The sequence below is a fragment of the Charadrius vociferus genome, unplaced genomic scaffold (genome assembly GCF_000708025.1).
Source record: "Charadrius vociferus isolate BGI_N301 unplaced genomic scaffold, ASM70802v2 scaffold430, whole genome shotgun sequence".
NCBI lineage: Eukaryota > Metazoa > Chordata > Aves > Charadriiformes > Charadriidae > Charadrius > Charadrius vociferus.
The window spans coordinates 2,836,024-2,848,916 of record NW_009646541.1 but is presented as its reverse complement, the minus strand read 5'-3'; the positions used below and the strand labels follow the sequence as shown (position 1 = coordinate 2,848,916).

General features: G+C 36.7%; 1 protein-coding gene across 1 annotated transcript in view; it reads left to right on the top strand.

The window, feature by feature from the left end:
• PMS2 (PMS2 postmeiotic segregation increased 2 (S. cerevisiae)) overlaps positions 1-12,405 on the top strand; it is a 13,932-nt gene extending 1,527 nt beyond the window's left edge. Inside the window, 18 exon segments of the mRNA XM_009886244.1 lie at positions 97-236; positions 808-894; positions 1,997-2,099; positions 2,815-3,002; positions 3,498-3,512; positions 3,515-3,544; positions 3,547-3,665; positions 5,082-5,179; positions 5,833-5,932; positions 6,211-6,295; positions 6,781-6,953; positions 8,038-8,936; positions 9,759-9,781; positions 9,784-9,827; positions 9,829-9,926; positions 10,419-10,519; positions 11,431-11,600; positions 11,977-12,405. Of these exon segments, the coding sequence (XP_009884546.1) occupies positions 97-236; positions 808-894; positions 1,997-2,099; positions 2,815-3,002; positions 3,498-3,512; positions 3,515-3,544; positions 3,547-3,665; positions 5,082-5,179; positions 5,833-5,932; positions 6,211-6,295; positions 6,781-6,953; positions 8,038-8,936; positions 9,759-9,781; positions 9,784-9,827; positions 9,829-9,926; positions 10,419-10,519; positions 11,431-11,600; positions 11,977-12,120 (2,617 nt within the window). The 3' untranslated portion in view covers positions 12,121-12,405.
• The last annotated feature ends 488 nt before the right edge of the window (positions 12,406-12,893 follow it).

Sequence of the window (12,893 nt, the reverse complement as noted above, 5' to 3'; positions counted from 1 at the left end):
CCGGCTGCCCTCGTTTGAGAGGGGCGGTCGGGCGGTGCGCGCCCTTCCCGCCTGCTTTGCGGTGCCGTGATTTTCTTGTCCCTCCTCTCTTTCAAGCCTGCAGCCTGCTAAAGCCATCAAGCCCATCGACCGCAAGTCCGTTCATCGGATCTGCTCGGGACAGGTTGTGCTGAATCTTGGCACTGCCGTGAAAGAGTTGGTGGAAAACAGCCTGGATGCTGGAGCTACCAACATCGGTAACCTGCTTTTCATCGTAATTTCATAGACCTCTGAAGTACTTCTTTTTCCTCAAAACATATTAACAAATCTGCACAAATACTTTGTATTTGGGCCAAGCATGTTTGCAATGATTTTACACCTTAGATAAATAAAGTATTGTGATTGCTAGGCTCCAGCTGGGCTCCTAAAAGCATGTGATTTTGTCTGTGTTATTTTATTTGTAGCCCTTTTTGCCACTAAATAAGGTACGTGGCCTGTACAGCAGTGGTGATGAGGCTCTGGTAGCTGCTGGCCTCAAGCTAGCACACGGTTACGGCAGGGTCGCAGTTCCAGAGCTGCCAGGATGATAACTGGTATAACCGGGAAAACTTCTGTTCAGGCATAATTGCAATGAAGCCGAACTTCTTCCAAGTACAGGCTGGTTTGCATTAGATTGCCCTAACTTTTGACAGCTATGAGGATTTCTTTGTTGTTCAAACTTGACATGAAAAAACGTTATCTGGTAAAGTTACTTCAAGTACAAAATTAATACTGAATACTGTGTATGAACATACAGAATCAAAAGACTTTTATTACTGAATTTCATAGATATAAAACTTAAAGATCATGGAGCAGAACTGATAGAGGTTTCAGATAATGGAGGTGGAGTGGAAGAGGAAAACTTCGAAGGCTTGAGTAAGTTGAACCCTTTTCATAATTTATATTTGGTCATTTTGAAAACATATTTTCAGTTAGAAAGCTACTTTTAAAAAACAAATTTCCTAAGTTTAATATACTCAGCTTTTACGTAATGCGTGTATGACCTGCAAGACTTGAGCAAAACTAGACAACAGTTCTGTAGTGCTATTGTGGTTATAGTTCTTGTAACTCAGAACTAGTCTTTGATTTAATTGCTTGTTTAAATGGAACAAAGAATAAAAATTATTATAAAAGAGAAAGTCCTATAAATGTTCATTTAGATTCATTCATGTTTAGTCATCAGTCATTGCTGAAGGAGTCAAGCTTTGTGAAAGTGACTGTTTTTGACAGGTGAATTATAAACTTGAATATTTGCTGAAAGTGACCTGACATTGCATGCCCAACTGTCCAGTTTTCCATTTGCTAGTTTTAAATTGCATGAAACAGGAGCAGGAACAATCCCGTATGACAAATATAACTAGCCAGCGCAACAGGAGTAGCCGTGCTTCTTTCTCCATATGATGACTGGGGACCTCTTTCACCACAAGTTATGGCGCAGTAACTTTGTGTGTTCGCAGTATGCATATGGTATGTCAGAAACGCTCTCTCCTACTGTTGCAGGACAGTGAGAGTTCAGGGGTGCTGCTGCTGACCAAGTTTGTTACCTGGTGGCTGGTACTGCTCCGATTGTGTAGACTGAATCCTCCTCAGCTGTAGTCATACTGGAATAAGCTTATGCCTCTCCACTATGTACCATGCGCAGCACAGCACTGCAGTTGTTTTCTTGCAGTGCAAAATCTGTGATGGGTACATCAGTAGCAGAGGCAGGTACTCTGTACTGCTCCGAGGCATCTCGTAATGCATATACGAATAATGCTGTACGATTTTTGGAGTAATAGGTGTATCTGAGGATTTTAAAGAGATCTTGCTTATAGGAAAAGGGGAAATGAAACATTAAGTATTTAATTATTTTGTCTGCAATAATTATGTAAAATAATAATACAGAAGATTTTTTGCTTCTTGATATGCATGCAAAATCTTCTTGCGTAGGCCAGTGTCACTTTGAAGTGAAATATATATTTTAAATATCTTTTTCCAGCTCTGAAACATTATACATCAAAGATACAAGATTTTTCTGATCTAATACGTGTTGAAACATTTGGGTTTCGAGGTGAAGCTCTGAGTTCACTGTGTGCATTAAGGTATTAATATTAAACTTCTTATTAGTATAAAGTTACTACATGCACAAAAATAACTGAAGCCAGCTTTTCGCTTTACCGTTACTGATAAAATGAGGCTTTGGAAACTTCCAGTTCCTTAATATTGGGTCAATTTTGAGCAGTAGGTTGCATTATATTCTGAGTCTTTTCCAACCAAAGTTATTCTATGATTCTAAGCATCCGATTGGTCCTTTTATGTACAAAATTTAGTATTACTTAAGCATGCAAATCTTTACAGGAAGGAACTGTGTACTTGCATAAGTGTTTGATCCTCTGATATAAAGCAGTGTAATATCTACGTGCTGTTTGCTAGGCTGTAGCTCGTTAAAACTGTATTTAAACTCCTCCCAGACAAACTATACATCTGAAATAGCCCAACTTTTGTATGCAGTTCTATGCATCGATAATGTTCTGCTGTTATGTATTAGTATGAAGAAAGTAGTGTCCAACAAAACCAGACTTTAACACTGCGTTTCACAGGAGAAGAATAAAAGGGATACAAATAAACATGTCTGTGTTGTAGCTAGGAAAATGTAACACCATGCTTTGGGTATGGTTTTAGTTGTTTGTGGTGAAGAGTTAGTTTTAATTAAATGACTAGTATTGGTGTAGTTTCTATGCCTGATTAGATCGTGCGGAATGGATAAGAAAGTAGAGTGCTCAGTGATTAATTCTGTTGCCTCTTTCCTTCCATTAGCGATGTTACCATTTTTACTTGTCATAAGTCTGCAAAGGTTGGGACTCGTTTGGTATTTGATCACAATGGTAAAATTACTCAGAAAACTCCTTTTCCACGACAACAAGGAACAACTGTTAACATACAGCAGTTATTTTATACTTTGCCCGTGCGGCATAAGGAATTTCAAAGAAACATTAAAAAGGTAGGTTAGATCAGAAATTTAATTCAAAGGAGTGTCATAACTCTGAACTTATTCCCTGCTGAATGATATTCACTTCTCTGTAGAAGACATTGATTATGTTAGACTATTTTGTGTCTGTTTGTATCTTAATCAAATAAGAAAATATTCTTCCTGTATGCTTTCCTCTTCTGTGTTGCAATGATTGGTTTTAGAGGTACATTCTCAAATTTTCAAATTTTGAAAAGAATCAATGTCACGATCACTATTGTGTATTTTAAAATCAGGGACTGCTGTGTTATGGCTAAATATCAATGGTATAAACATGCTGTTTGTTTTTAAAGCAGTATTTTTCATATCTATATTTTTTAAGTTAGTTTGTAAATATTTAAAAAAAAATAGTAAACTCACTCTCCCACCCCCTTTTTGTGTTACCTGCAAATATTGAATGTTTTATTTATATGTGTTTGTTTTTAAAAAGAGACATTTCTTATAAATGTGAACTTTCTTTTTCCTTTAATAGGAATATGCAAAAATGGTCCAGGTATTGCAGGCATACTGTATTGTTTCAAAAGGAGTGCGGATTAACTGCACCAATCAAGTTGGCCAAGGGAAAAAAAGCTCCGTGGTATCCACTACTGGAAGCCCTAGTTTAAAGGAGAACATTGGAGCAGTATTTGGGCAAAAACAGGTATTACTTTTACTATTGAAAAGAGAGATAATATAGCTGTATAGAGAGATTTTTAATATCTAATAAATAGAGGGAATGTAGGAAAGCTTTGAAAACCGCGTAAGGGTGGAGCACGTGTTGACTTCTAGCACACCCTACAGGTTGAAAAAGGAGAAACAGTGCAGCCTCCACAGATTCCCTTGGGGTTTCTCGATCTGCCTAGAGATGATGAGATGGAAGAGAAATGATTTAGGAGATAGGGTTACTGCTTAGTATCTCTCTGAAGCCAGTTTTATGAGCTGTTGTGCCAGCAAGCCTCTGAAGGTTTGTGCTTTTGAAAAACAGTCTGTGCACCAGGGTCTGCGTGTCACAACAACAAGCGATTTAAAAAACCCTAAAAAATGGTGTGACCTGGATGTCTTAATTGGGGAACGGAAAACTGAGGTGTTCCTAGCTTTTGCAACCTCTTTCTGTGAAACTTTAGTTTCATTGCTGTTCTGGTTAACCTTTAAATGGGATTGTAGTCAGCCCCTGTAGAGGTGTGGACTGGGGTGCTTTCCAAATAATGGCTATAAAAATTATTGTTATTCTCTAGAAGAAAGCAAAGATTAAAAAAAGCATAAAGCCATCATTCCTACAACCGTATGTTACAACCATCAGGAATACTGAGTGGTTGATAGCTGCTGGTTGTTGATAAGCACTTCCTCCATTGACGGTGCCCACGTTGAGGTTTCAAAGCCTGTTCGTGCTGTGGCTGAAAGACGAGATGAAATATGTAACTTTGTCTTGCCAGGTAGCTACCAGCATAGCTGAAAATTCAGTGTTACCTGAATAGAAAGTTAAGCTTATAGCCCGCTTATGTAATATCAAATACTTAAATGTAAAGTCAGTAGAAGATGCTCTAATGACAGAAAAATAATAGTGGCATGACTGGGAACATGCTTGTGGTAAACATACCTGCACTTAGGCAGCTTGTGATTCAAATAACTTACCTTTTCTAATAGTTTGATTCTTCTTTCAAAAGCAACTTCTATTACTCGTTTTGCCTTGGTTTTGTGTAAAACTTGATTAGATCGTATGTATGTAGCTGGAGAGTCCAAATTGTGTCAATCGTTTTGTTCTGTCTGTGTACATTTTAAAGCAAGGGTCTGTGAAATTACCAAGGCAGAGGTAGTGATATCGGAGGATGAGAACAGCCATTCGTTAAGGCATCGTTTCTGTTTTTCAGTAAGCAGAGCTTACTGAAATGAGTAAGCAGAGCTTACTGAAAGAGCTGGGTATTTTAAGTATTCAACTTGCTCAGCCAACTGGAAAAAACACAGAACTTTATCAAATAGATTTTAAGGCTAATAAATAACAATAAAATAGAAGGAAAAATCTACACATGTTTAATGTTTCACTTCCTTTTCTTTTGTTTTTTTTGGTTTTTTTTTTCAGTTGCAGACCCTCATTCCTTTTGTTCAGCTACCTCCTAATGAAGCTGTTTGTGAAGAATATGGACTCAATGCTACTGACATGCCACAAAATCTTTACAGGTAATTAGAAAAGTACAAAGAGCATCACTTGATTAAAAAATCTAAGTCAGGACTAAGGTCTTGGTAGTCAAATGAGCGGGAAAAGCAAAACTACTACTCCTTGTGTCCTAGTTAGTTATATATTACTGTAATCTGCTGAACGGCACCATTGTCAGTGCTCTGAGTAATTGGATGGATTGATTGTATCCATTGTTTATACCTGTATTTCTTCGGTGTTGTTACTGAGAAGTGGTATGAGACAAATGTGAATCAGTTTGCGTAAGTAAATTACCCTTTACTTTCTTAAAGTGTACTTTTTTATCTCTCACTATACATGACATGGGCAAATAGACAGAGCAGTATCTGACCAATGACAGTTCACAACTGACCTCTCTTCTGCTTTCAGAGCAGAAAAATTACAAATGGCATTTCTTTCGAAATCAGAGCAAGCTACTTTTTCAGTTGTCTGATGTCTTTTTGGAGCTGAGCGTCTAGCCTTTGTCAGATAAGGAATTGGGAGAGGAAATATGTGTACATATTTACTGATGCTGTATAATAGCGTTTCTTTAAGCCCCTTATAAAATACTCTTCCATTAAATGTGCTCAGAGTCAGAAAAATTTATTTTGCTTTCTCCTCCATTTTACCTTACTGTTGCTATATTATTATTCAACAGTATTACAGGCTTCATTTCTCGTTGTGATCATGGTGTTGGAAGGAGTACAACAGACAGACAGTTTTTCTTTATCAACCAACGTCCATGTGATCCAGCAAAGGTAAGGTTTTCATTTTTCTAACATCACCAGCGCTAACTTGTTTGACATGCTCTGAAAACCACTGGATTAGAAACTGATTCGTATGTTTGTGGCTTGATGCTGCGAGTTCCTGTGTCTCAGGTTCCTTTCGTCATTGTGACTATCTGTGTGAACAAAAGCTCAATCATACAAGATAGGACTTTGTACGTTAATTGTTTTGAAGGGCGTTAAATAACACATACTGGTAAAAAATAGGTGATAATAGTATTGACATTTATTGGTTTTCACCTTCTCTGCAGGTCGTCAAGCTTGTGAATGAAGTTTATCACTTGTACAATAAACACCAGTATCCATTTGTTGTCCTTAACATTTGTGTAGATTCTGGTAAGTTATGAATAATTTTCAGTAACTTTAGTAAAGGCTGTAACGTTGTTGAAAAATAAATTGCATTTATTTAGAGAATATTGTAACTTTTATCTGTATGACTTCCTGCGCTGTGCGAATGTTGGATCTACAGTTGGTGAGGGAGAGATAGGGTCTAGCTGTGATTCCACTTTTTTTCCACTCCACTTTTTCTGTACTCAAAAGAAATCTCCTGTCTCAAGTAATGAAAAAAGGCAATCTGGTGGTTAGCTTAAATACAAGAAAACTTGTATCATGTTATTGCACAGAATTACCTTCTGTTTTGTTTGCTGGAACGCTGAGAAAGTTAAGTTTGATTTGCAGACATACTGTGAATGTTAACTGCGGCTTTGGTTTTAATCCTGTGAAATAAAAATGGAGCTTGAAAGGGCAGAAACCTGATCCAAGGGTGGATTTTTTTTATTCTTTTTTCATTTATAATTCAGTTGGTTTTCTTTCTTCTTTAGAGTGTGTTGACATCAATGTAACTCCAGACAAAAGGCAAATTTTACTTCAGGAGGAAAAGCTTTTATTAGCAATTTTAAAAACTTCTCTGATGGAGATGTTTGGTAGTGATGTTAACAAACTGAATGTCAATCAGAAACTTCTGGGCGTTGCAGGTAGGACACAAAATGTGAAAGTTGTGTGTACGATATACGATAGAGAATTGAAAATGGAAAAATGTGTTTTCAAAACCCCAAAGAAGAAATGCAAAAAAATGTCTGGCTGTTAATTAATATACCTTTCAGGGTAGATTTTTCATGTATTGCTTACATTGAAAGATTGTTACCGACATCAAATAATAAAGAAGGACCCTAAGTTATTAAGTGATTGTTTTGGAAATGATGCATGCCAGCACAACATGATTTACAGTCAACTTCATGGGGAAAAAATTAACACAAAATTAACTGATAATGCATGAAAAAGGCTTCTCCAAGATAGTGGAAGAGATCTGTTTCCTGTATTTAATTGTCCTTGAGAAAGAATGGTTAAGGTCTCATAAATAAAATCTTAAATTCGAGTATGAGTTCATTGGATTTTGAACTTTGATTCTTTGATGATAACTGCAGAAATCGCTGATTCACTTGTGACTGTATAATCTTTCAAAATTGCTTTTCTGTGTTAATGCGACCTCATCCTCCTCGCTTCTTTCAACAGACCCCTTCTAATTTCCTTTTTTACTGACGTAAAGAATCAGGTTATAGCCTGATTCTTATTGTTAGTTTAAATTAATATTTAGTAAAATATGTCAGACTGACAATTTCTGAGGTTGAAGTCCTCCAATTATCTACAAATAACATATACTACAGGTATCTATTGTGCCAGTTCCTTAACATCTTGCCAAAGGACTTTTATAGTGACCATTAAAGCGTAGGAGCAGTTCACTTTTCATTGTCACTCAGTCATTAAACTCTTTCGATACTGTAAACAAACATGCTGATTGGACTGATTGCTGTTCCAGTTTAAAAAGAAATTACAAATTCATTCACCCAAGTACCATTAAGTTTCTTAAAGATGCAACTGCTTGTCTGTTGGGATATTAATGCATTTCAGCCCCATACTCAGTCATTGTCTGAAGCTTAAGGGCTCCTTTGAGGAGTTTGCTATTTTTCTACCTCTCTTTTCATTCCCTTTACTAAAGCACATGATTTAATTCATGTTTCCAGCTAACTTAGAATCTTAAAGCATTCTTTATTCTGGTTTTATTAGGCAACTTGAAGAAGACGCTTCCTGAAGAGACAGAAAAGCCTCAGGTAGAAATGCTGCCTGACTCTGAGACTGAAAATCCAAGTGGTGAAGGAAAAAGAGTAATGACTCTTGCCAGATTAAGGGAGTCGTTCTGCCTCCATCAAACGACAGAGAGTAATTTTCGAAGCCCTAAAAAGATAAAACAGCAGCACAAGTCCCCTAGACAAATGTCACTTGATACTACTTCGTGTACTGTAAAGACTCAGAAGGCTGTCTTGACTAAGGAGCCTGAGAGTTGCCATAAGATGGACCCAAAGATACCAACTCCAAGCAGATATTTGAGAAAATTTGAAGATAATGCAGATTCCGGATTCTGTAGCACTTCTGAGTCAGATGCCGGATGTAGTACACCAGAAGCTGGGAGCTGCCTCAATAGTGAAAGTGTAGTTAGTCCTCCTGAAGAAGAATTCCATAGCTCCAAAGAACAGCTTCAAAATGAACGTCTTAAAACTGTTGGATGTAGTGAGAATTCATTGGAATGTGATGTTCAGATCTTGGGCACTGAACATAAGTTAAATCAAGTGAATGACTGGACTAATCAAAATCAGTTATCTCGAGAAGCCAGTAGTTCTTCCTCAAGGGTCAAGTGTTTTAAAAGCAGAAGCTTTAAAAGTGAAGCAGATGACTTCAAGGCAGGTAAATGTCCTGAAGTGAAGAATACTAGGAAGAATATGCCAAGCGTTGATGTACTGGTGGAAGTTAAAAAGAAAACCGTGCCACTTGAATTCTCTATGAAGGTTTTAGCAGAAAAGGTAAAAAAGATAATACAGCAACAACAGAAAAGTACAGAAAGACAAAATTACAGAAGATTTAAAGCAAAAATTTGTCCTGGAGAAAATAAAGTAGCAGAAGATGAATTAAGAAAAGAGATCAGGTATTTTCACCTTCTTAACATATTGTATTAATCAATTAATAAAAACAGTTACGGAAAAATAGAAGACCTGTCTTGGGGGGTGGGCAGGAGGCTTACATCTATCTGTTAGTTTTGAATATATCTTTTATTTAACTTACACTGTTAAAATGTCCACTTGACAAGTTATTTTGCCTGACAGAGCAGCTGTTTGAACTAAGTGCAAATGGAATGTGGAAAAAGACACTAAAAAGAAGGCCGCAAACGTGATAGATTGGCTTAGTTCAGACTTGTAATTTGCAGTCTAGTCAGAAAAACACTGAATTTCATGACAGATAAGAACACTCTGAAAAGACTGCATAATTCATATTTCTCCTGCATGTGAACCTGAAATTTGATGAGACTTAGTTGTGAAAATAAGTTATATTCAGGTGGTCACTGGACAGTAGAAGTGTATAATTCATTAACTTTCTCATTGCGAAAAGAAGGCAAATATATCAGATGCCTTACTTCAAAACCTGATGCTGCCTTCAGTGTTATTCACTTGGATTATCACCATACTGCCCATTTCTAATTTTATTATCGCCAGTGGCTGTGTTTAAAATGGGAGAATCCTGAATGAGTCCTGTCTTAATGATGGATTGTGTTCTGCCAGAAATGGCCTCATCAGGCAGTGCCAGATTCCAGATAACTGTACTTTTTCACATTCATATCCAGCTTAAATGAGATTTTTTTTTTTTTAAAGTGTAAAGTGTGTTCTGCAGGGGAGAAGAATATGGTTTTAAGTTTACAGTCTAACATGATAATTGATGTAATTTGTAATTTGTTTATATTTTCTATGTACAGTAAAGAAATGTTTGCAAAAATGGAAATCATTGGCCAGTTCAATTTAGGGTTTATAATAGCAAAGTTGAATTCTGATCTTTTCATAATTGACCAACATGCTACTGATGAAAAATACAACTTTGAGATGTTACAACAACACACTGTTCTTCAAGGTCAGAAGCTGATAGCGTAAGTATTTTTGGTGTCTTAACAATAATAATTAAGTTTAATTCATGTTTCAGAAGGCTCTCTATGGTTGTATTTATGTAGCGTTTCACACGTTCAAAACACTTAGGACAGAAGTCGTTTGTATATTCTGTGTTTCAAAGAGTCAGTTTTCACATGAAAAACAAATTCCACAGATACAGCTGTAGCTATGCAGCGAGTCGATGGGCAAACAGATTTCATAGTGGGCTTCTGTGGCAGCCCAGCGTTTGGTGAGCGCGGTCGTACAGCGAGGGTACTGGAGACTGCTGTCGCAACAGGGAGAGCTGCCCAACCGACTGAGCCCTGCTGAGAACACTTGGGAGTGATCTGTTCAGTGCTGAGATATTTTAACAAAGCAAAGTGAAATGTTCTAATAGAGAGCTCGGGATTGGTATCTCTAGATTGCTTCTGAAACCTATCTGAAATGGTCTGCACTATGTACCTATGCAATAGCGTATTTCTCTCTTCTTTCAGGCCTCAAAATCTCAATTTAACAGCTGTAAATGAAACTGTATTGATTGAAAACCTGGAAATATTCAGAAAAAATGGGTTTGATTTTGTCATAAATGAAAATGGTGAGTTTGGTCCAGAATTGCTGGAAGTAAAAAAAAAAAAAACCAAACAGTTTAATCTAATTTATTATGCAAAAATCCCTTTTGGTAGTTATCAGAAACTTTGACATAATAATATGCATTCTAGTATATGGTTTGTTCGAGTTCCTTAAGACTTAGGATTCTGTGCACTATTTAATAGAAGATTGTATTTATCTCACTAGCTCCTTAGAGAAGTTTTTGAAGACTCTTTGGAGTCACTGTTTGATTATATGACTGGATGTCTATTTTCTGCATATGTTACATTAAAATCCTTTTGGTTTATTGGTACGCTTGCTGGTCCCTGCAGGGTTAGATGCAGGCAAATTACAAATCTAGTAATTTTAAATTAATAGATACCATTGGTAAGTTACGTTCTTTGGTTTTCCTTATGGCTTTAGCATTGACTTGCTATGTACTTCTGAGCAAGTTGCGTAACCTGCAAGCTCCTCGTTCTCGTACAGCAAGGATCATGAAATCGCTGTGTGTTGCCACTTTGGTATTGGGGAAGTCACTAAAGATTCTTTTTTCCACTTTCTTCACAGAATCACCACTTTTCGTCTAAAATGCTATTAATTATCAGTCTCTTACCAACAAAAATCCTTAATTATTTTGTAGTCACATAACCCCTCAAAATAGCTTCATAAACCATTTATTCTTTGAAGGGCTTGTCAGAAACTAGATCTATCTGCTTGTAAGTTTGCAAGCAATTTTTTTGTTAATGTTAAAAGGATATCTGCTATAGTTACCACTATGGTTAGTTACTAACATCCATCAAAAGACTACATTTAAACCTTACCATATTAACAGATCACATCATATTAATGTAACAACGTAGTTTCTTAATTTTACTCTCAAGTGCTGTGTTCCTTTATTAATTATTGCAAATCTTTCAGCTCCTGTAACTCAAAGAGTTAAATTAATATCATTGCCAACAAGCAAAAACTGGACTTTTGGTCCACAAGACATAGATGAGCTGATCTTCATGTTAAGTGACTGTCCTGGAGTCATGTGTAGGCCCTCCAGGGTCAGACAGATGTTTGCTTCTCGAGCTTGCAGGAAGTCTGTAAGTACTGCACTTGATGTTTGTTTTCAAACAAATACCATATTTTCTGTTGTATTGTAGGTGGCTGTATCTGTGTATATATATTGCAGGGGAAGTTTATTTACGATTGAGTGTCAACATATATTTTTCATCTTCCTCTTTGTGTTTTTGTCTACTGTAACTTGGGAAAAATTTCTGGTAGTGTTTTGTTTCAAACTAGTGCACTTGTGAACATACTTAGCCATATTTTGTCTGCTGATCATCTTGTAGGTCTTTCTGCTTCTAATGCCTTGCACAGCATTTATTTACTCTAGCAGCTGAAGTACTGCTCTTATCCGTGTCCATCGTCAATACGGAGAAAGAAAATAATAATTGGGGTTTTTGCCTCTACTTGCAGGTGATGATTGGAACTGCGTTGAATGTGCAGGAAATGAGAAAACTGGTCACCCACATGGGCGAGATTGAGCATCCCTGGAACTGCCCCCACGGAAGGCCTACCATGCGACACATAGTCAGTCTAGACTTGATTTCACCAGAATAAGTCAGTCTCTTCTTGTTAACATTTTTTATTTTAATTCTTGGCAATATTTTGAGCTTTTATCATGACTCTCTTATTTTGAGGGGAAAAAAAAAATTTTAGCCAGTCTTAAAATGTGAAGACCGCAACACTGGAAGGTGTTCAGCGGTGTTTCACTGTTACTCCAATCAGGTCAACAATAGCGACATACTGGAATTCACGTGTAAATAACATTTCTTTCATTGCGATTTACTGTGTCTATTACTTATTTTTGTGATCAAGACTTTTAAAAAATAAATATGTTTGTATGTAAAGCTGAACAGTAGGTGAACCTTATTTATAGCAAATACACTGATTCTTTAGGTGGAATGTGCATCTATGTCTCCAGTAATTCCATAAAACAAACATTCACTGATTATGTTTATATATCCTCTCTATGGTTAAAGAAAATGTAAATTATATACAAGTGAAAATACTATTTTTTTTTAACTGATACTAAAGCTGGGTTTCATAAGATAATTATTTCAAGCATTAATATTGCATTTAATAATTAACATACTGGCATCCATGTTTAGTGCTTGACTAGGGTAATTCACCTGGCATATTTACTTTTAATTAGCGGTGTTCCCATGCGTATTCCAAACACTTTTTGTCAAGAACGGCTTCCTTCTCTGAGAAGGAACGGAAAACAGCTGTCTCACAGGCACTGCCGCTCAGGACGGCCCCAATTCTGTCTCGGTGGAACCAAAACAGTTCGAAATCCGTCACTTTGAGGTACGTATCCGTTAAGAGCAGCA